General features: G+C 43.1%; 1 protein-coding gene across 1 annotated transcript in view; it reads left to right on the forward strand.

Moving 5' to 3' along the window:
• DCAF12 (DDB1 and CUL4 associated factor 12) overlaps positions 1 to 15,914 on the forward strand; it is a 42,171-nt gene extending 26,257 nt beyond the window's left edge. The window contains exons 5-9 of the mRNA XM_007176878.2: positions 8,527 to 8,720; positions 9,711 to 9,776; positions 11,154 to 11,316; positions 13,123 to 13,301; positions 13,827 to 15,914. Of these exons, the coding sequence (XP_007176940.2) occupies positions 8,527 to 8,720; positions 9,711 to 9,776; positions 11,154 to 11,316; positions 13,123 to 13,301; positions 13,827 to 13,985 (761 nt within the window). The 3' untranslated portion in view covers positions 13,986 to 15,914. The remainder of the gene's footprint in view (positions 1 to 8,526; positions 8,721 to 9,710; positions 9,777 to 11,153; positions 11,317 to 13,122; positions 13,302 to 13,826) is intronic.
• The last annotated feature ends 7,646 nt before the right edge of the window (positions 15,915 to 23,560 follow it).

Genomic DNA, 23,560 nt, shown 5'->3' on the forward strand with positions numbered 1-23,560 from the left:
ACTTGCACTAAGTGTGGTTGTTAGGAGCCAGGACATGGCTTTTTCTGGGAGCTTCCCTTCTCTTTTTTCATATAGGCTGTGAGTATTCTGTGTTTTCAGGCTGATAGCTTCCAAGTCTACATTTTGTGAACAGTATAGCAGGGTTTAAGAATATTGTCTCTAAAACAGGAACAGACTTACAGATATAGAATACAAAGCTGTGGTTACCAAAGGGGAGAGGGAGGGGGGAAGGACAAATTAGGAGTATGGGATGAACCAATATAAACTACTGTATGTAAAATAGATTAGCAGCATGGATATACTGTATAGCAGGGGTCACCAACCCCCAGACTGCGGACTGCTACCGGTCCGTGGCTTGTTAGGAACTGGGCCACACAGCAGGAGGTGAGGTGTGGGTGAGCGAGCAGAGCTTCATCTGCCGTTCCCCATCGCTCCCCAATGCTCGCATTACTGCCTGAACCATCTCCACTCCCCACCCCCCCACGCCCTGGTCCATGGCAAAATTGTCTTCCGTGAAACCGGTCCCTAGTCCCAGCAGTTGGGGACTGCTGCACAGGGAATTATACCCAGTATCTTGTAATAACCTATAATGGAATATAATCTGCAAAAATACTGAGTTACTTTGCTGTACACCTGAAACTAATATAATATTGTAAATCAGCTATATTTCAATTTAAAAAGGAAAAAGAATATTGGCTCTGAGTGAAAGACCTATATTCTGAAAACTGTAAAACATTTATGAAGGAAATTGAAGATGATACAAAGGAATGGAAAGATATCCCATGTTCTTGGATTGGAGGAATTAATATTGTTAAAATGTCTGTATTTCCCTAAGCAACCTACAGATTTAATGCCATCCTTATCAAAATACACATGACGTTTTTCATAGAACTAGAACAAACAATCCTAAAATTTATATGGAATCACAAAAGACCCCAAATTGCCAGAGCAATCTTGAGGAAAAAAAGAACAAAGCTAGAGATAGCATGCTTCCTGACTTCAGACTAAACTACAAAGCTTTGCTCATCAAAACAGCATGGTAAGACTTCCCTGGTGGCACAGTGGTTAAGAATCCATCTGCCAATGCAAGGGACATGGGTTCGAGCCCTGGTCTGGGAAGATCCCACATGCTGTGGAGCAACTAGGCCCATGTGCCACAACTGCTGAGCCTGCACTCTAGAGCCCGCGTGCCAAGAGCCCATGCTTGGCAACAAGAGAAGCCACCGCAATGAGGTGCCCACGTACCGCAGCGAAGAGCAGCCTCTGGGACAGATCCATGGGACAGAACAGAGAGCCCAGAAGTAAACCCAAACACTTCTGGTCAATAAATCTATGACAAAGAATATACTATGGAGAAAAACCAGTCTCCAATGAAGAGCGGTGCTGGAGGGCTTCCCTGGTGGCGCAGTGGTTGAGAATCTGCCTGCCAATGCAGGGCACACGGGTTCGAGTCCTGGTCTGGGAGGATCCCGCGTGCCACGGAGCAACTGGGCCCGTGAGCCACAATTGCTGAGCCTGCGCGTCTGGAGCCTGTGCTCGGCAACGAGAGAGGCTGCGGTGGTGAGAGGCCCGCGCATCGCGATGAGGAGTGGCCCCCGCTTGCCGCAACTGGGGAGAGCCCTCGCACAGAAGCGGGGACCCAACACAGCCATAAATAAAATAAATAAATAAAATTTGAAAAAAGAAAATGCTCCCTATTAAAAAAAAAAAAAAAAAAAGCGGTGCTGGAAAAACTGGACAGCTACATGTAAAAGAGTGAAATTAGAACATTTTCTCACACCAATATGCAAAACTAACAAAATGGTTTAAAGACCTAAATGGAAGACTGGAAACCATAAAACTCCTAGAAGAAAACATAGGCAGAACACTCTTTGACATAAATTGTAATATTTTTCATTATCTCTCTCCTAAGGCAAAAGAAACAAGAGCAAAATTAAGCAAATGGGACCTAATTAAACTTAAAAGCTTTTGCATAGCAAAGGAAACCATCGACAGAACAGAAAGACAACCTATGGAATGGGAGAAAATGTTTGCAAGTGATATGACCAATAAGTGTTATCCAAAATGTATAAACAGGGCTTCCCTGGTGGCGCAGTGGTTGGGAGTCCAGCTGCCAATGCAGGGGACACGGGTTCGGGCCCTGGTCTGGGAAGATCCCACATGCCGCAGAGCGGCTAAGCTCTTGCGCCATGGCTGCTGAGCCTGCGCTCTAGAGCCCGCGAGCCACAACTACTGAGCCCAAGTGCCACAACTACTGAAGCCCATGCGCCTAGAGCCCATGCTCCGCAACAGGAGAGGCCGCCGCGATGAGAGGCCCGCGCACCGCAATGAAGAGTAGCCCCTGCTCGCCGCGGCTAGAGAGGGCCCGTGCGCAGCAACGGGGACCCAACACAGCCAAAAACAAATAAATAAAATAAATAAATTTATAAAAAAAACAAAAAACAAAAAAACAAAATGTATAAACAGCTCATACAACTCAATATAAAAAAATAACCCAATTAAAAATTGGGCAGAAAACCTGGATAGACATTTTTCCAAAGAAGATACACAGTGGCCAACAGGCACATGAGGAAATGCTCAAAATTGCTAATCATCAGAGAAATGCAAATCAAAACCACAGTGAGATAATAATCACTTCACACCTGTCAGAGTGGCTGTCATCAAAAAGTCTTCAAATGTTGGTGAGGATGTGGAGAAAAGGGAACCCTAGTACACTGCTGGTAGGAATGTAAATTGGTGGGGCCATTATGAAAAACAGTATAAACGTTCCTCAAAAAACTAAAAATAGGGACTTCCCTGGTGGTCCGGTAATTAAGAATTTGCCTTCATTAAGAATCTGCCTTCCGATGCAGGGGACATGGGTTCAATCCCTGGTCAGGGAACTAAGACCCCACATGCCTCAGGGTGCTAAGCCCGCATGCCACAGCTACTGAGCCCTCACACTCTAGAGCCCGTGCACCAAACTAGAGAGCCTGCACGCCACAACTACTGAGCCCATGCGCCACAACTAGAGAGAGGCCCGTGTGCCACAACGAAAGATCCTGCATGCCGCACCGAAGATCCCATGTGCTGCAACTAAGACCCAATGCAGCCAAATAAATAAATTTTTTTTTAATTTAAAAAAATTGAAAAAAACCCCTAAAAATAGGACTACTATATGATCCAGCAATTCTACAGCTAGATATATATCTAAAGAAAATGAAAACCCTAATTCGAAAAAATACACGCACCCCAATATTCTTAGTAGCATCATATGTAATAGTCAAGATATGGAGCAACCTACGTGTCTTATCAACAGATGAATGGATAAAGAAGATGTGGTACATATATACAATGGAATATTACTTAGCCATTAAAAAGAATGAAATAATGCCATTTGCAGCAACACGGATGGACCTGGAGATTATCATCCTAAGTGAAGTAAGTCAGAGAAAGACAAATATCATATGATATTGCTTACATGTGGAATCTAAAAACAACAACAACAACAACAAAAGTTCATACAAATGAACTTACTTACAAAACAGAAACAGACTCACAAACTTAGAGAATAAACTTATGATTACCATGGGGGAAGGGGGGGGAGGGATAGACTGGGGGTTTGGGATTGACATACACACACTGCTATGTTTAGAATAGATAACCAGGGAATTCCCTGGTGGTCCAGTTGTTAGGACTCTGCGGTTTCACTGCAGAGGGCACAGGTTCAATCCCTGGTCAGGGAACTAAGATCCCACAAGCCATGTGGCGTGGCCTAAAAAAATAAAATAGAAAAATAAAATAGATAACCAACAAGGACCTACTGTATAGCACAGGGAACTCTGCTCAACATTCTGTAATAACCTAAATGAGAAAAGAATTTGAAAGAGAATAGATACATGTATATGTACAACTGAATCACTTTGCTGTACACCTGAAACTAACACACTATTGTTAGTCAACTATACTCCAATATAAAATAAAAATTTTTTAAAAAGATGTGGTATATATACACAATGGACTATTACTCAGCCATTAAAAAAGAATGAATTTCTGCCATTTGCAACAACGTGGATGGACCTAGAGGGTATTATGCTTAGTGAAATAAGTCAGAGAAAGACAAACACTTTGCTACTTATATATGGAATCAAAAAAAATAATAAAATGAATGTATATAACAAAACAGAAACAGATTCACAGATAAAGAGAACAAACTAGTGGTTATCAGGGGGGAGAGGAAGGGGGCAAGATAGAAGTATGGAATTAAGAGATACAAAGTACTGTGTATAAAATAAGCAACAGGGCCTCCCTGGTGGCACAGTGGTTAAGCATCCGCCTGCCAATGCAGGGGACACGGGTTCAAGCCCTGGTCCGGGAAGATCCCACATGCTGCAGAGCAACTAAGCCCGTGCGCCACAACTACTGAGCCTGCACTCTAGAACCTGTAAGCCACAACTACTGAAGCCTGTGCACCTAGAGCCTATGCTCTGCAACAAGAGAAGCCACCACAATGAGAAGCCTGCACACTGCAACGAAGAGTAGCGCCCGCTTGCTGCAACTAGAGAAAGCCCGCGTGCAGCAATGAAGACCCAACGCAGCCAAAAATAAAATAAATAAAATAAATTTATAAAAAATAAAATAAGCAACAAGGATGTATTGTACAGCATAGGGAAATATGGTCATTATTGTATAATAACCTTAAGTAGAGTATAATCTATAAAAATAATGCATCACTGTGCTGTACACCTGAAACTAATATTATATTGTAAGTGAACCATACTTTAATGAAAAATTAAAATCTAAATGTTCGTGATATTCTCATCTTCTACTGAGACTTTAATTATGATATAGAATACACCTTATAAACTGTAGAATCACTATAAATCAACATACACAACAAAAATCCTTCCATCAATGTTCCTAATATATAATTTTGCCATCTAAATTGAGGAAATACAGCTTTGTAAAAGTACTAATCTTCAAATGCTCTGTTCTCCAAATTGTTAACATGTTGAAAGAAGCTGTGTTTCAGTTTCCTAATCATCAAAGTAAGTTAGTACACTTCCCTACCTTAGTGATGGAGTTGCCGTGTGACATACTGTTGACATATTACATGGTACACAACACCACATACAATTATGGAAGATAGAGAGTAAAAACACAGTATGCATTTTATTTATTTATTTTAAAAAAATCCTCCCAGCTCAACCTTCCCATTTGTTCAAAGGCAGAACAACCACAGTGAAAGAAGCCCAGGAAGTGTGAGCTACTGATCTGTGCTGTCTTTTTTTTTTTTTTAATATTTATTGGCTGTGTCGGATCTTAGTTGAGGCACACAGGATCTTTCGTTGGCGCGTGGGCCTCTCAGCAGTTACAGCACATGGGCTCTCTAGTGGTGCGAGAGCTCTAGAGCGCCCGGGTTTAGTTGCCCTGAGGCATGTGGGATCTTAGTTCCCTGACCAGGGATCGAACCCACGTCCCCTGCATTAGAAGGCAGATTCTTAACCACTGGCTCACCAGGGAAGTCCCCAGTATACATTTTAAAACTAATATGTGCAGAGACAATTAACGAGGAGCCCAATTTGGAGGAGTGTTATACTATACAAAGATTGAGAAACTGCCTCAAAATTTTGCAGTAAGCAGCTCAGTTGGAAATAGTTCTAACGTTCAGCTGTGCAGGAGGGCAGGGAACAATATTTCTCGTGGGGAGTTCCCTGGCGGTCCAGTGGTTAGGACTCCATGCTTCCACTGTAGGGGGCCTGGGTTCAATCCCTGGTCGGGGAACTAAGATCCCGCAAGCTGCATGGTGCGGCCAAAAAAAAAAAAAAAATGTTTCTTTTGAATTTTCAGTTATGCTTTGTTCACATCCAAATCAGGAATTTCATACTCTGAGAGGTCACATCAGCAAGAAAGTCCAAATAGTTTTAAGTCAATGTAGATGTCTTGTTAAATTGGATATAAACAAGGTTTTATTATTTATAAAAAAGAATGTTTGATGTACCATTAACATTAGTTTTTGCTGCATTAAAAAAAAAAAAGTATTGGCTCTGATAATAAAGATCTGAATTTGAATCCTGGTCTTACCACTTATTAGCACAGAGGGCAAGTTATTTAAGGCTTTTGAGACTTGGATTTCCTCATCTGTAACATGGATAATGATTATATATACTTCACAGGGTCATTGGGAATATCAGATGAGATAGTGCTTAGTGGCTGCCATATTGAAAATGCTCAATACTTGTTAACCAGTGTTAATGTTCAGACTTGATGATGAGCATCAACCCCTGAACATTCCCCTCACATTCAGTGTATTCAAACTCATCATCTCCCTTCCAGGACCTCACCTCCCCCTGCCATTGACATATATTGGTAAATTCTCCTACCTTCCACCTAGGTGCACAGCCAGAGAAGTAAGACTCTTCAGTCTCCTTAGATTACCAAGCCATGTTGATTCTGTTTTCTAAAACATCTCTTATATCCATCAATTTCTTTTCTATCTTGTCTACTTGAGTGCTCATCATCTATCTTTTGAATTACCCCAATGTCCTTCCATATTTTCTCTCTGCCTCTAGTCTTGTCTCCTCCAATCTGATCTTCATGTTGCTGCCAGATTAGTTCTTAAAACAATTTTTTCTTTACTGTAAAAGTAATACATGTTTATTGTAAGAATTTTTTTAATTCAAATAAACAAAAAAGGAAAGAATTACCTACACAATTTGTGCCCAGAGATAGTCACTGTTAACAATTTGAAATCGATCTTGCTAGTCTTTTTTCAGTACATATTTCAGTTGTTAAAATGGGATTACCAGTAGGTTAAAATGGGATCATACAGAGGGATGGATATATGTATAGATATATGATATGCCAAGTATAAGAAAATGCTGATGGTAGACTATAGGTGTAAGTATACAATTCATTGTAAAATTCTTTCAACATGTCAATATGTTTGAAATTTTTCATAATAAAACTTGTATAGTTTTATTTTTTATATTTGCATTATAAACCGTATGTAGTTCTCTAGATGTGCCCTTCTCTCTCTGGCCTTTTCTAGATTTCACACGTGATGAGCCCTCTGCTTTGAACCTTTGTCCGCAAACCTTATGATACAAACAAGTTGGATGATATTTCTCCCATGTTAGACAATTTTTACTGTGAAGTATTCAGGAGATTTGCAATGTGAGAAGGGCAGCTTCTGGTCTCAAAGGAGTGTTGGCAGATAATGCTACTGGAAAGGAATTTGAAAACATTTTTGTTATTGGTTCTTTTATTTTATTTTTGTATTTATTTTTGGCTGAGTTGGGTCTTTGTTGCTGGGCGTGGGCTTTCTCTAGTTGTGGCGAAGTGGGGGCTTCTCATTGTGGTGGCTTCTCTTGTTGTGGAGCACAGGCTCTAGGCTTGCGGGCTTCAGTAGTTGAGGCTCACGGGCTCTAGAGCACAGGCTCAGTAGATCTGGCGCATGGGCTTAGTTACTCCGCGGCATGTGGGATCTTCCCAGACCAGGGCTGAAACCCGTGTCCTCTGCATTGGCAGGCAGATTCCTAACCACTGCACCACCAGGGAAGCCCTTTTTATTGGTTCTTGATATACTGTTTTATGACTATACCACAGACTTGTTTTTAAGTACTTCATTATGTTCCCTAAGGAAAACTATTTATGTTTTTAAGCATTCATCTTAATGTAGAACAGTCATTCTTAAGGCATTTTTTAAAAATTTATTTTATTTATTTTTGGCTGTGTTGGGTCTTCACTGCGGTGTGCGGGCTTCTCACTGCGGTGCCTTCTCTTGTTGAGGAGCACGGGCTGTAGGCGCACGGGCTTCAGTAGTTGCAGTACGCGGGCTCCATAGTTGTGGCTCGCGGGCTCTAGAGCGCAGGCTCAGTAGTTGTGGCGCAGGGGCTTAGTTGCTCCGTGGCATGTGGGATCTTCCTGGACCAGGGCTCGAACCCGTGTCCCCTGCTTTGACAGGCAGATTCTTAACCACTGCGCCACCAGGGAAGCCCAGAACAGTCATTCTTAATTCAGGGATTATGGTTCCTTCAAGAGGCCCATGAAGCTCCCTGAAATTGAGTGTGCAAGGTAGGTTTTTTTGTGTATTTTTCTAGAGAAAGGGGTCTTTAACATTCCTAAGTCTGTCAGAGGGATACATGACTCAGAAAATATTAAGCGCCACTGATCTAGAGTGGAAGTTCCCAAACCCTATTGCCTAGTAGAAATCACCTATGCACGCATGCCCAAGTGACCTAAGCATTTGGCTTGGAAAATTACTGAGCTTTATCAAATGTATTATGCTCTCTTTTCAAAAGTCCCACCAACTACATTATACTTAAAGGTTATATTTTAACTCCCACACCTCAGTTGAATCATCCTCTTAGTGTGGCTATTAAAATACATACCGCTTTCTGTTTTGGTGTGGGCCACCTGGCCAAGCTTCAGCACATGTGAGCATGGTGCACAAAGAGCTAGACTAAGAAATCCCATTTGGCTTCTGTGGGACTGTCTCATGGAGAGTTGGATATGTCTGACATCTGTGGTTTCCTTGCCCTACAGGCTCACGCGATGGTTCTATGGGACTCTGGGAGGTGACAGATGATGTGTTGACCAAAAGTGACGCAAGGCACAATGTGTCACGGGTCCCTGTGTATGCTCACATCACTCACAAGGCCTTAAAGGACATCCCCAAGGAGGACACAAACCCTGACAACTGCAAGGTCCGAGCTCTGGCCTTCAACAACAAGAACAAGGTATGAGCTTGCCAGAGGTTCCCTGACGCCTGTTCCTCTTGCTTCAGCTTCTTGGCTTATGTCTTGGGGGGTGCACTCTCCTTCTCCTTCTCCTTCTCCTTCCCCAAGTCAGAGCTTACTACATAACTCAGTTCTGAGCCCACAGAGCATCTCTTGAAGGCTGAGGGATGCTTAGTTATAATCTCTCTCTTGAGAAAGATTATGACTGAAATTATGAAAGCCACCCCTTGCACTGAGTATTCTCTGGATGGTTCATATCTATTAGCCTCTCAGAGTTTCCCCAGGGCCACTCTGATTTGACTGTCTCTCATTTGCACACGATCTTGTCGGTGCTCTATTTTGGGTGTGATTTTCCTACATGCAGTCACTTTCTTCTCTCTTGTATTCAGTTTCTTTTCATTCTTTACTGCCTCTTCTCAACACTGCCATCAAGTCTTAACTTAATCATTTGAGTCAGATCTGAAACTGCTGGGCTATTAAGTAGAGTGTTAGTATGGAGACCCAGAGCCAGAAGAGAAGAAAGGCTCTTTTCCCAAAATTTGAATCAGGCCACAATTTGAGGGGTAGTTCCCTTAGCCGCCTCCTATCTCTCATCCATACTTATGGGTTAGGGGTAGACTTCTCTCTCCCAGCGTAGACCCTCGACTTACAGAAACTCTCACACTGACACTTACAAAACTCTTTCATGTGCATGCTCTGCTCTAACTATCAAACAGGATGTCATGTGTATGACTGTATAGTATGGGCTTTTTTAACCATGGTTGTCTATGTTCAAACCAGGACTTGCTTCTCGGGTTCTCTCAAGAAGCAGCCTTGCTTTAGTATGCTGTACAGCTGCATTTTGTAGGGTAAGATGATGGGCTGATAATCCCTGGCACCATCATAGGATAGGAGTGAGTAATGGGAGGACCCCAACCTGCAGGGTCTTCCGCTGCTTACTGTTATATATTAGTTGCTGTGAGTATAACCTGTTTTTCATTGCTCTTGCAGGAATTGGGAGCAGTATCTCTGGATGGCTACTTTCATCTCTGGAAGGCTGAAAATACACTGTCTAAGGTGTGGTGAACATGACTTAGTAGTTTCACCTTATAGTTAAAATACTTTCATCCTCCCTAAACTTTTTCATTCTTGTCTAAAGCACGAATTCTCCAAGGGTCTGGGCATGTGATTGCACAGTGCGTGAAATTCTGAGTCTGGCCTGCCCCTCTTAAAAGTCTTTTAAAGAAGTCAGAGGGAACCCAGCAGAAACTATGTTATCAGTTGATTGGAGTAACACGTACAGGATAATCTACGCATTTCCGTTACCCAACAATAAGAGATCTATCTATTTCCTGTGAAATAATTAATTTAGAACAACTTACAGCAATTTTATGACAGGGATACTGGCAAACTGAGTAAATTTTTATGCTCTTCAGAGAAGGTGAAAATGACTGATTAAACTAATGTCCAGAACTGGGCGGGGGGGAGTCAGAGGGGGTGATTCTTTCACATTGCAAAGACTTGCTGGGAGACTCCTTTAACTAGCAATCTTCCAATCCACAATGCATTTAAGTATTTGCTTATGGATTACTGACTATTTGCAATATTGTGAGGGCAGGAAAAACCTAAATGTTAGGAACCATTGGCAACCGAAGATCAATTAAACTAAGATTAATCATCTCTAAAATAATCACGTAACATATGGATTTAATTTACAATATTTGCAAGCACCTTTTGCCTAAAGTTAAACCTACCCGTGGATCGTTTGTCCTCTTCTTGTCCCAGAGGCCTTTGCAGCTTATAACTTCTACGATAGACTCTTTTTCAAGAGGAAGCAGAGCTCCAGGAATTATTGATTTCCTTCATGTCACAGCAGCCTTTGAGCACCTTGCTTGGTACCTTACGTGCAGTAGCCACTGAGGATTGGCTAAATGACAAGGATCCAGGGTTAAGGCTGATTGGGGTTACCTGGGGTTGAGCAGTCCCACGAGTGTGCTTTCTATAGTGTACAGCTCCCATACAGTTGGGGAGTTAGGCTGAGGGTAGCCAGAAATCAGCCCCTTTACCTGAAGATCAGTGAGAAGGGTAGTGGCTCTTCCTGGCAGAGAACAGAGTGGGACCTTGGCTTTAGTGCCCTGGGGTTATCCCTGGAAACAGCCTGTGGCTTTTGGCCTTTCTCTCTGCTTCTGATTATTTAATTCAAGCTTGACCTTTTTCCCTAACTGGCCCCTCTTCAGTACCTAGATCTTGTTTATTATCATCATTCTTTCTTTCTCTTACATACGTAGGGGTGGAACAGGATGTTATTTCCTTAATTGGGACATGTCTTTTTGTCTGTGACTTTGTTTGTCTGGTATATGAGGAAAGCCCACAGAGGTGGGCATCTAAGAACAATGCCCTGCCCTGTGCTTTCCGGTAATGCCATAGGTGCATCTCTTCTCTCTCTGTTTTCAGCTCCTCTCCACCAAATTGCCATATTGCCGTGAGAATGTGTGCCTGGCCTATGGTAGTGAGTGGTCCGTGTATGCAGTGGGCTCCCAAGCTCATGTCTCCTTCTTGGATCCACGGCAGCCATCATACAATGTCAAGTCTGTCTGCTCCAGGGAGCGAGGCAGTGGTAAGAGGCCCCCGTGTGCCCCTCAGCCTTACAGCTGCGTTGTGAATGGGTTTTGACCTTCAGTTTCAATATTGGTTTCCAAACAAATATAGTGATCTTTATGGAACCTGGTGGAGGTGTTTGGTGACACAGAGGGGAGATTGAATACCTGCATACGGCAGCAAAGCTTCAAACACCGCACACAAATGTGTGGGCACAGAAGCCTTTGATGGAAACCAGTAGTCAGCGTATTGGTGGTTTCCTTTTTCTTCCACAGAGCCCTACTCCTTGTGGTAGTTTTTTGCTGGGACCCTACCTGAACTATAAAATTGTTTTATGCTAAGGGATGATGTGGTGGGGTGAGGAGGATTTTACAGAGGGGCATGTGGAAACTTTGGGGGGTGATAAATATGTTATTTTGATTGTGGTGGTGGTGTCATGGATATATACATATGTTAAAACTTCAAATTGTATACCTTGAGTATGTGCAGTGTATTCTATGTCAATTATACCTCAATAAAGCTGAAGAAAACATTCAGTTTAGTTCTTACCCACTGGGTGAATTAGACTTCAGGCCCCCCCGCCTCCCAATCTTTAATAGCATATTCTCTCTGAGGGCACCCTCATTCTTCATTGAGGAATAAAAAGAGAGACTTACGTTTGTACTGTACTTTAAGATTTCAGAATACCTTTGTCTGACATCTCATTTCATCTTACCAAGAACCCTGTGGGAAGCAGTTTACACCCCATTTTATAGATGAGGAGACTGAGACCCAGATTGGTTAAATAACTTGCCAAACACTACACAGGTTGGTGGGGGAACAGCCAGGGACCAGAATCCAGATTGTCCAACTAACAAAGTGTGTTTTCTTCTTCATCTGACATTGTCCCCCTTCTCATGCAAAAATGTGGCCACTTTATCCTGAGAGTCCTAAAAGGCACAGTATCTTCTCTCTTTCAAGTAGTATTTATTTTCGTGTAGATGCTGCAGTTTTGGCCATTGTTTTAGATCTGTTTTCAGTTATTCTTGAAATACATTTCAGAACAGAGAGAATAATGTGTGTAAGGAAAGTAGTAAGGGAAAGAATAAATAGTCTTGGCCGGAATGATGTCTGCAATGAAGTTTTAAGAGATTTTGGTTACTGTTACAGGAGTAGCTTTCAAACCTAATAAGGAAATATTGATTTCACAAATATTAGCGAGCACCTCTTTTGTACTTAGAGACATCTTCACATCCCATGCACTTATCTGATCCACAGATGCAGCAGATGTATTTTCCCTGTGACCCAAAGTGATTAGGTGACTTGTCTTAAATTCACAGGTGAGAGACAGTGCTCCTTTGAGTGCTTCAGTTCTAGGCTGTTTGCCACTCTCATAACACACTTAATACCAGATAAAGACCTTTTGCAGTGCCACGGTAGTGGTTTTAGGTCAAATACAAGAAAGTCCTTGTTAATGTAATGATTTGTAAATATGCAGATTACCCTCAGTTTCAGTACGGGTTGGAAACATATAATGGAGAAGAAGTTAGAGTTATGAAAGGTGACTTCGGAGTGAGTCGAGGGGAGGCAAGCAAGTTCAGGGCATACTTACGGTCTTGGGCCCAAAGCATCTTGGGCATCACCAGGCATTTGGTATTTCTGAGGCTTATGGGAAGGTTCCTGTTAGTGTGTGCATGGGCAGTGTGGCATCAGGGTTCTCTGGCTTGTGCGTGAGCTAAGTCTGCCTTGGGAAAGGTGCTGTGGTATTTAGGGGTGCCATGTGAACTCGGTGTCAGAGAAGTTCAGGCTAGCAGACCTGATTGCCCTTTACTTTTCTCTCTCTCAGGTATCCGGTCAGTGAGCTTCTATGAGCACATCATCACTGTGGGCACAGGGCAGGGCTCCCTGCTGTTCTATGACATCCGAGCTCAGAGGTTCCTGGAAGAGAGGCGCTCAGCTTGTTATGGGTCCAAGCCCAGACTAGCAGGGGAGAATCTGAAACTAACGACTGGCAGAGGCTGGCTGGTGAGTAAGCCCGTGCCTCACATGGTTACTGGACAGTGACAGAAAAGTTGTATTCACTCTACCCACCCGCTCCCACCCCCACTGACACACCTCCTACCACATAGTTTTTCACTAGTAAGAGACACTCCTTGGAGCAGAGAAAGGCACTTTCCCTTGGTTTTGTTTCTGTGTCTGCATGTCTGTGGGAAAACAGGCCCAGTAAGACACACCGGTTGGCCCAGGGTAACCCCCAGGTGAAAATAGAGCTGGAAGGAGAGGAACCTCCCACTGAGGCTGCCAGTGAATTATTAAAGCATTTGGTTCCAGCAGTCCTGAGAAGACCTTAGGTTTGCATAGCAATTCTTCAGCCTGCTTGGCTCCTCCCTAATGTTCATTTGGAAAAATGGGGCTCCAACTCCCATGAGCACCAGTCTCCTGTATAGATACAGGACCCTCTCCTCTTAAGGAGCCTAGAAAGCATTCTTGTCCCTTCTTTCCCTTTTCTGCCCCACGGCGAGTGCTCACAGAGTCTCTTATTTCCCACAGAATCATGACGAAACCTGGAGGAGTTACTTTTCGGACACTGATTCCTTCCCCAACGCTGTCTACACGCACTGCTATGACTCGTCCGGAACGAAGCTCTTCGTGGCAGGAGGACCCCTCCCTTCAGGGCTCCATGGAAACTACGCTGGGCTCTGGAGTTAACGGCAACTAAGTCTCTCCCAGAATGCACAGAAATTCACTAACTTCCATCCTCAGTTTCCATTTCTTCTTTTGATTTTTTTCCAGTTGTGTGAGTCCCTCATATTTTAGTGGGAACACCAGAGTTTGCCTATGGTTTAGGCACTTGGCAGGAAGAACCTCTGTACAGAAATCTAAAGGGTTTTCTTTTTTTTTTTTTCCTTTTTTCCCTTTTGGTAAGCAGAATTTTACTTTACTATCTTTTTTCTTTCTGGCTTCTCAACCAGACATTGTTGTTAATTCCTGTTTATATTTTTTCTTTAAGCGACACACAGTCTCCCCTCTCTGGCTTCTTTAGGTTGACATAGTCATTCTCACCCTTACTTCACTCTTGAGAGGTAGGGCTCCTTTATAATTATATGGTTGCTGTCAGACTTTCTGTGAAAGTTTGGGGGCTCTGTGTGTGTGTGTGTGTGTGAGAACTTGTGTGCCTGCAAGTACCGTTTGTCACTGAAATTATCTGGAGTGAGGATTACTGTAATTAAAATATTTATAAAAGAAACAACTATATTCACAGAGTCCAGCTTTGGGACTAGTTTTTATCTTGTTTTGTAAAGTCTAACAACACTGATTATAGGAAGTAAAAAAGAAAGGAAAACAAATCACCAGTAGGAAACCCTTTGAGTTAGATTGAAAGCTTCCCGGGGACTCATGCCAGGACTCCAAAGTAATCCATCTCCCACCTGCCTTCCCATCTGTGTGTCCCCCAGGTGAGAACATTTCTGTGTATGTGTCACTTCCACTTCAGTTTCCCATCTGGTTAAATCAATGGCCACTCCCCCAAAACATCAGGGTCTCCATCCAAGGTGCAGCTCTGGAGGCTACAGAAGCCTTGGTAGGACTTGGTAAAAAGAATCTCCATCCAAACCTCCCTCTCCCTCCTCTCAAATAAGACCTGATCTGGTTTCTCAGGGGCCTGGAGCTGGGGGCCTCAAGTCTGCTAAAATTCACATACTCGGTCCCCTTGGCTTTGAGGAGAAACTTCTTTGCCTTTCTTCTAATCTCCCCAGTGGGTGTTGCTTTTGTCTTCTAAATTGGGTTCAGTTCTGGAGGGTGGGGATGAACAGGGGATTTATCTGTGTGTAGTGGGTGCTTCATGTGTGTAATGTTTGTTTTTCTTAATACAGTGGAGCCACTCTGTTGGCTCAGCCCTGGGATGGGGTGGCCTACAGCCAACAGTGGTGTGCATGTAAAAGCATCTATGTGATTAGTAATTTGTTCCTCACTTGAACTGTCTGTTTAGTCTGAGGTTTTTAAACTTGCAGGCAACTGACCGTGATGTCCAGTTACTCCTTGCTTTTTATGCATCATGTTGCAGATAATAGCTGTTCCCACCCACAAACTCCTCCACCATTCTAAACACATACTCTGCTTCTGTCAGCAGCCCATTCTGGGGAAAGGAAGTCATATTCCTGCACTCTAATTTCTAAGTTGCTTTCCCAGTTATCCCCCTCTGCTCTGGGAGTAAGTGGGGAGATTGAAAAAAAAAAGAGTGTCTTCTCCTTGGTGATGGGGGCTGGTGGGGAGGGGAGACAGCAGGTCCACCCTATCTTGCTGTGGTACAAGGCATACACCACAGGTTCTAGAATTCTTATCTTCTAACCTAGAGAAATAGGTGCTATAAAACAGGGAATTAAGCAAAATGCTGGATGCTACAGATCTTTTAATTGTCTTAATTTTTTTCTATTATTAAACTACAAGCTGTAGATTTCTTAGTTCTCACAGAACTCATTTTAAACCTACTTGTATAAAAAATCTTAAGTAGGATGTTTTGTACTGTTGCCAGACCCTCTTCTGTGATGGGTAATGCGTTTGATTGTTTGAGATTTTGTTTTTAAAAATGTGGCACTTGACTTTTTGCCAAGTAAAAAAAATAAATAAATATTATTCCAATGCAAAGTTTGAGTTTGTATAGCCAAGAGACAGCAGGAAAAAGGCCCCAAATGACTGGTTGGAAGTGGGGTGCAGCTTGGGGTGCTTGGATTGCTTGGAGCAGAAGAACACAGGAGTTCCCTCAAGGGTAAAGGCAGGTCAAGGGCAAACACACAAACACTAAGACCTACTTGCTCCTTGCCCCCAGCCCTGGCCCAAGATCAGTTGCTCTGGAGTCCAGTTGGGAGTGGGTATGCCCGGGGGAAGTAGTGTGGTACTTGGAGAGAAAACCAGACTGACGATGAGGGGGCGTGCTGGTCTTTTTGCTCTGAGTGACTGTGGATGTGAGCAACGTGACCAGCTCCTCTTACGTAAAACAGGGTTGGTGACAGGCCCCGTCTGCTTCAGTGGAGGGGCCCTGAGAAAGACTGTGAAAGTGCCCTGGGAACAGTATCAGTTTTTTGAAGTTGGAACCATAGATTCTAGCTTTAAGAGGAGGATGCAGTGTCCATAGTGATTGATGCTCTTCCCAGAAGCTGTTTGGGGCTGTAGCTGAGAGAAAGGCAGACTGCTGAACCCCACCACTCTCCTCAGTCATCTCTGGGAGACCCATCAGGGCTGGGCCACAGAGCCAGGCAAGCTGAATACAGCTGCCCTTAGAGACTGATTCAGAACGTGACTCATACAGGCACCTACCTATATGATCAAAGGCTGCAAAACAGGAAGGGGGAGGTGAATGAGTTGAAGCAAGTGAGAGGGCTTCCTAGAGGAGAAGAGTTACATTTGGAAAAAGACTGGAATTGGCCTTTCCCAAAATGAGATTTTCAGACTCCCCAATCCATGGAACAGTAATTGGTGGTTGCAAAATGCTCCATGGTCAAATTATTTTGGGGAAATGCGGATTAAAACAGACATGCTTCTCACAACCTGAGGTTTGGAGTTACCATGGGACTCATGTGCATGAAACATGCTCAGAGAAAGGTGACACGGGATGTGGGGAGGGCCTGGCCTGGACCTCTGGCCTCTGTGGAATCTTGGCCCTGCTGTCACTTTCTAACCAGACTTTGCAGCAAAGTGTGTATCACAGAAGGGCTTTGTGGACTTTATGTGGTCCCTCCCTTTCCTGCCAGCAGTCCTTACTCCCAGGCCATGAAAGAACTTCCTTGTTCTCAGGCACATACCTCATTCCAAATGGGCTGCTGGCTCCTCCCATCATCCTTTGGGTCCTTTTGCAGAAGTCTTTGGAACCTCATTTATGCCCCAGGTTCCCTCATGCCTGCCACTTCCGAAGTTGATTAGTATTAATCTGGTCCATTAAATTAATTAACTGGGGCTTCCCTGGTCGTGCAGTGGTTAGGAATCCGCCTGCCAATGCAGGGGACACAGGTTCGAGCCCTGGTCTGGGAAGATCCCACATGCCACGGAGCAACTAAGCCCGTGTGCCACAACTACTGAGCCTGCGCTCTAGAGCTCGAGAGCCACAGCTACTGAAGCCCGCGCACCTAGAGCCCGTGCTCCACAGCAAGAGAAGCTACCGCAATGAGAAGCCCGTGCACCACAAGGAAGAGTAGCCCCCGCTCGCCGCAACTAGAGAAAGCCCACATGCAGCAACGAAGACCCAATGCAGTCAAAAATAATAAATTTTTTTTAAATTAATTAACTATTAATTTTCTATTAAATTTATTAGTGTTCCTAATAAAGCTAAAGATTGCCAGTCCAGGGCTCTCTGATCTTATACATTTCCTAGAGCAGGTACCCAGGAAAAGTAAGTCAGGGTGTCAAGACCTGTGGCTTAGGATTGGGGGGGGGGTCGATCTTGTAAGATCCTATGACCCAAGTGTTTTTTTCCTTCCTTTTCAGTTGGCTGGTGTCTGGGAGACAACAATGTGGAGGGGAAAGGGGAGAAGAGGAACACTCAATGTTTCTTGCTTTTAGCCACATCTCATTTCATGCTATTGCGCTGAAATGGCTGGAAGCTTTGGGAAGGTAGAAACGTGGGCTTCTGATTCTGGAATTACTGATGAAGACAAAAGAAAGTTCGGGTTTGTTAGCTTGGTTCTCCTGCCCTCATTTCATCTCCTCCAAAGAATAATCTAGAGAAACACATGTGAGAAATTTGTTTCTAAACTACCACTAGAGAGAGAGAGAGGTGTGAACTGAACTCAAGATGGGACTGTAAACTCACGATTCAGCTCTCCAAGACAGGTATGAGCTGTCCTCTTAAATTCCCCCTGGGTTGAGCCTCACATCTGAACACTCCTCTTGATTAGTGTGTAATTGCCTAAATCAGAATTTTTAAAAGATAATAATACTCATTAACTGAGCTCAGAGTCACATGTTTACTGCGTTTCTTGTTAAGCAGTATTCAGAGCTGTAATTAACATCCCTAGTGCTAAGAACAGGAAGAAAACAAATGATCAACTCCCATCTTAAAGAAAATAAACTTCCCTTACTCGTAGCTACTTTTTTCTTAGCTGGTGACAGCCTGGACAGAGGACTGGAAAAAATAATGCAGCTTCTTTTGACTCCAGGGTCAAGGCCATTTGTTGATGCATGGAACACTGTGCTGGGTACGTTGGCCTGAGGAGTGGCCGTTTGGGCCGTGTAATGTGTTGCTTGCCCAAGAAACATCCTTAACTACCACCACCGCAGCTCTCTGCTCCCAGGCCCTTCTGCTAGAAGCACAGAATTATTGCGCCAATCACCATGCTTAAGTTCCCACCATTAGACCTTTCTTTTTTCTTGAGGAAGGGGGATGTTATATTACCTAATTAAACATACTAAAAAAAAAAAAAGAGACTTTCCTGGCAGTCCAGTGGTTAAGACTCTGCGCTCCCAGTGCAGGGGGCCCAGGGGTTCAATCCCTGGATCCCTGGTTGGGGAATGCGCATGCGGCACAGCACGGCCCCCCCCCCAAAAAAAATAGATACTATTGCTCTTCCCTGGAGGAGGTAAATTCATGCCACCCCCAAATGCCAATTGCTCAAGGTAAGTGTGGACTGAAAGGGGAGGATATGGGTTCAGTTATAGATCTACTGCTGCTGCTCATGGGCATGACTTTAAACAAGTCTTTTCCCCTCTCTGGACATCATTTTTTTTTTTTTTAATCTTATATGATGAGGACAGGAGTTCAAATTAGACGTTAGATTTCCTGGATCCACAACAACTATTCTAATGGTGCAGGGAAGGCTAAGAAGAATAGGCAGTGATCCTCAAGCAGTTTGTCCTCAAAGCAGGTAAATATAGCAGGTTTGTTAAATGAATCTTATTTTCCTAACGGTTTCCAGTAAAACATTGGGAATTGTAGGTTGAATAGTGTCCCCCCAAAATTCAAGTCTACCAGAAGAACCTCAATGTGACTTTAATTGGAAATAAGGTCTTTGCAGATGTAATTAGGGGAAGGGTTAAGATGGGCTCATACTGGGTTAAGCTAGGCCCTAACTCTAATGAGAGTGTCCTTATGAGACAGAAAAGGATGTACGGGGACACACAGAGAAGATGACCTGAAGACAGAAGGAGATTGGAGTGATGCATTTATAAGCCAAAGAATGCCAGGAGCCACCAGAAGCTGGAAGAGTCAAGGAAAGAGTCTCCCTTAGAGCCTTGCGAAGGATTGTGGCCCTGTTGACACCTTGATTTTGGATTTCTGGCCTCCAAAACTGTGAGAGAATGAATTTCCATTGTTTTCAAACCACCAAGTTGGTGGTAATTCATTTCAGCAGCCCTAGCAAATTAATACTAGGGGTATTCTAAGGAATTTTCAGATACCAATTTTTATGAAATCACATTTGAGATTTAAGAAAAACTTTTTTCTTTTATGATGATACAAAGAGGAAATGTACTTATATAGTAGTGCTAAGACTTGTAAATGCAAAAATTAAAGCTCAGAACCATACTTTAATTGCTTCTGCCTGAAAAACCTGTTCCTTCCAGGACCGAGGCAGTAATCCCCAGAACTGCCTACCTCTGGTTGCTTTTTCCTAACTATGTCAAGCTGCCTCAACATTTTTAACTTTTACCCTAGGTCATCTTTTCACAGTGTAGACAGTAGAGTCTCAGGATGCTTTCCCATCCTGAATTTATTAGCCAATAACATGGACAGCTCTCTGCAGTCCCCCTTGATAACAGGAGAAAATAGAAGATCTAGCTAAGGCCTAACATACCTAAACTAGCTTTACAATAGGATCTGCCCTGTGCCTGCCTGTGCAGACCTGGACCTGCTAGTCAGAATGAGAAGGATGCCCAAGTCAGCAGAAAAAGTCAGCACTGACTTTACTGTTCCTGGGCTACTGGTTTATTTTATTTACTGTGGTCTTTATTAGGAAGGCTTAGCCTATCAAAATGGTATTTATTGCACTGAAAAGTTATTGATTATATCCATTGACCCAGACTTCTGGGAATTTTAGGAAATATTCTAGGCAAGCATGCAAAGACAGATGTATAAGAATGGTTGTCGTAGCATTAATTAGCAAAAACAAAAAACTGGAAGTATCCTAAGTCTATTAATAAGGAAATGGTTAAATAAAAATTTTAAATATTCTCTGGTCAATCTTATTAGAGAGAGAGACCACTACATACTATGTTCCTCCTGATGGGTTACAATAGGAAGTTAACAGCATTACCTAAGAAGTATTCTTGCCAGAAAATCAAACTTGATCTGAGTTAAGCTTTTAGATCTATCAGTTCTCAGAAAATACAGTGGATGGAAGAACATATTATGGTAGAGCAGGGATGCAAACAACCAAATGCTGAACGTAAGGAAAATGAGCTACTTTTTTCAATAAACAACTAGCACGAAAAAAGAGAACTATTGTATATTAAGGGAGACTTGAGACAGGCATAGAAAACAAATGTAATGTGTAGAGGGTGTTTACATCCTAATTCAAAACAATGTAACTGAAAAATGTAATCAGGGAGGGAATTCCTGGCGGTCCAGTGGTTAGGACTCGGTGCTTTCACTACCGGCCCGGGTTCAGTCCCTGGTCGACCCCACAAGCCACACGATGCGGCCAAGAAAAAAAATACTATTAAAAAAAAAAGGTAATCAGGGAAAACTTAACACTGACTGGATATTAGATAATAGCAAAGAATTACTGTTACTTTTTCTAGGTATAACAATGATATCTTGATTATGTTTGGGTTTTGTTTTTTTTTTTTTTACTGATTATGTTTTTTTTAATCTTACCTCTTAGAGATATTTTATTTACAGATGAAATTACATGATGTCAAGGTTATGTTTTAAAATAATCCAGAGGGAGACTTCCCTGGCAGTCCAATGCTTAAGAATCTGCACTTCCACTGCAGAGAGCACGGGTTCAATCCCGGGCTGGGGAACTAAGATCCCACATGCTGCGCAGTGTGGCCAAAAAAAAATAATAAATAAATAAATAAATAATCCAGAAGGTTAGATTATTTTTATTTTTTTGGCTGCATTGGGTCTTCATTGCTGCGCACGGGCTTTCTCTAGTTGCAGCGAGTGGGGCTACTCTTTGTTGCGGTGTGCGGGCTTCTCATTGCATTCTCTTGTTGTGGAGCACAGGCTCTAGGCCCACAAGCTCAGTATTGTGGCTCGCAGGCTCTAGAGTGCAGGCTCAGTAGTTGTGGCGCACAGGCTTAGTGGTTCCGCGGCATGTGGGATCTTCACAGACCAGGGATCGAACCCACGTCCCCTGCATTGGCAGGCGGATTCTTAACCACTGTGCCACCAGGGAAGTCCCTAGATTATTTTAGAGAGGTATGTTGATAATTGTTGAAGCTGCAAGATGGGTATATGGGGGCTTATGATGCTAGTATTTCTAATTATGTAATGTTAGAATTTTTTTATAATAAAAAGTTTTAAAAGTGGTATATAACAGGTAAATCTATATGTAGTGACATAGGATGATTATAACATAGAATATATTATTAATTAACAAAGTTATAAGCCAGCTTCTAATGCAGGATCTCTTGTAAAATTCATACATATCTACATTTAGGTACAGGAAAAATCTAAAATGTTATCACTAGAATGTCAGTAGTGGGTCTCTTGGCAGCAGAGTTTCAGTGATTTTTTAAAATTAATTAATTTATTTATTTTTGGCTGCATTGGGTCTTCGTTGCTGCGTGTGGGCTTTCTCTAGTTGTGACGAGCGGGGGCTACTCTTTGTTGTGGTATGCGGGCTTCTCATTGCAGTGGCTTCTCTTGTTGAGGAGCACGGGCTCTAGGCACGTGGCCTTCAGTAGTTGGGGCATGTGGGCCCAGTAGTTGTGGTGCACAGGCTTAGTCGCTCCGCGGGATGTGGGATCTTCCCAGACCAGGGCTTGAACCCATGTCCCCTGCATTGGCAGGAGGATTCCTAACCACTGCGCCACCAGGGAAGTCCCTCAGTGATATTTTTGTTATTCCTTTGCTTATCTGTATTTTCTAGTAGTGTCACTTAAAATACACCCCTCCCAGTTTTTCTTCAATATGTGCTGGTTGTGAATAAGAAGTTAGTAATAAAGGAGGAGAGAGAATATTGATTGCTCCTTTGCTCAAAAAGCCTAGAACGAAAATTCCTCACTTCCCTTCCCTGGGGCACAAACATTCTGCTTAGGCCAGCCAGCTCATCCAATCCTCTCAATTCACACAGCACTTCCCTTCTCAAAATTGCTCACCACCAACTCCTCCTGTCAAAATCTTTCAAGGTGTAGTTCAGGACCTAACTCTTTTAGAAAGTCTTCTATGATCACACCCTTCCTCAGGGAGCCCTGTTTTTCGGGGTCTTTCCAAGCACAGGCAGGAACATGATCGTTCCTAGAGCCCCAGAATCTTCTGGGGAGACTGAGTAAATTCCTTTGGGCCAATGAATTCATCATGAGCCCAGTAGGGGGAGCCAGAACTTACTTCCCAACCTCTGGAGGCACCACCCCTGTATAAACAAACTCCATATGGAGTGTGATCAAAGATATGCACAAAACATTTTTTTAAGAAGGGAGGGAGGAGAGGTAGGCAGGGCTGTAATGTAATGTAAGTCTTAAAGGAGGTCTTTTTGTTTTGTTCTCTATAATGAACTTTTCAGTCCTTGAACCAAGCTCCCCTATGCATTTATGTACAGATTTGACTTACAAAAATATATGCACACAATTTCTCAAAAGTATGTGTGTGTGTACTGTTTAAAGCCAGATAGACCTTGCTGTTCAAGGAACAACAGGTTGTTGCCAGGGCATCTCCAAATTCAATAAACTGAGCATTGGTTGGAGGAATTAGGTAGGAGGCAGCTTGGAGAAAGAGCACTGGATCTGAGGTTGATGTTCCTAGTTGTATCCTGTCTCTAATCATTAACCAGCTGTTTGACTGTAGGCTGTTTGAGTCTCTCTGGGTTGATTGTGAACTTCTGTGATAAGGGATGTGAAGGTGCTTTGAAATAGGGCACAACTGTGAAGCGTTCGTAGGGCTCCCAACAAGCTGAGCCGTCTGCTGAGATTTCACAGTCCCTGGAAGATGGCCAGCCTCCCTCACTTAAACTCAGTCCAAATAATTGTGACTATGGGACAGCCAGGAGCATGGGAACTAGCTGGAGTTAACTTGGACAAAAGGATCCAAGCCTTCAAGCATCCAGCCAGGCCTTTACCCAAGTTAGAACTAGGGGCCCCTTTACACTTCCTGGTTGCATCCTCCCCTTTTAACCACAGAGAGGTGAGAGGCT

The sequence above is a fragment of the Balaenoptera acutorostrata genome, chromosome 6 (genome assembly GCF_949987535.1).
Source record: "Balaenoptera acutorostrata chromosome 6, mBalAcu1.1, whole genome shotgun sequence".
Lineage (NCBI taxonomy): Eukaryota > Metazoa > Chordata > Mammalia > Artiodactyla > Balaenopteridae > Balaenoptera > Balaenoptera acutorostrata.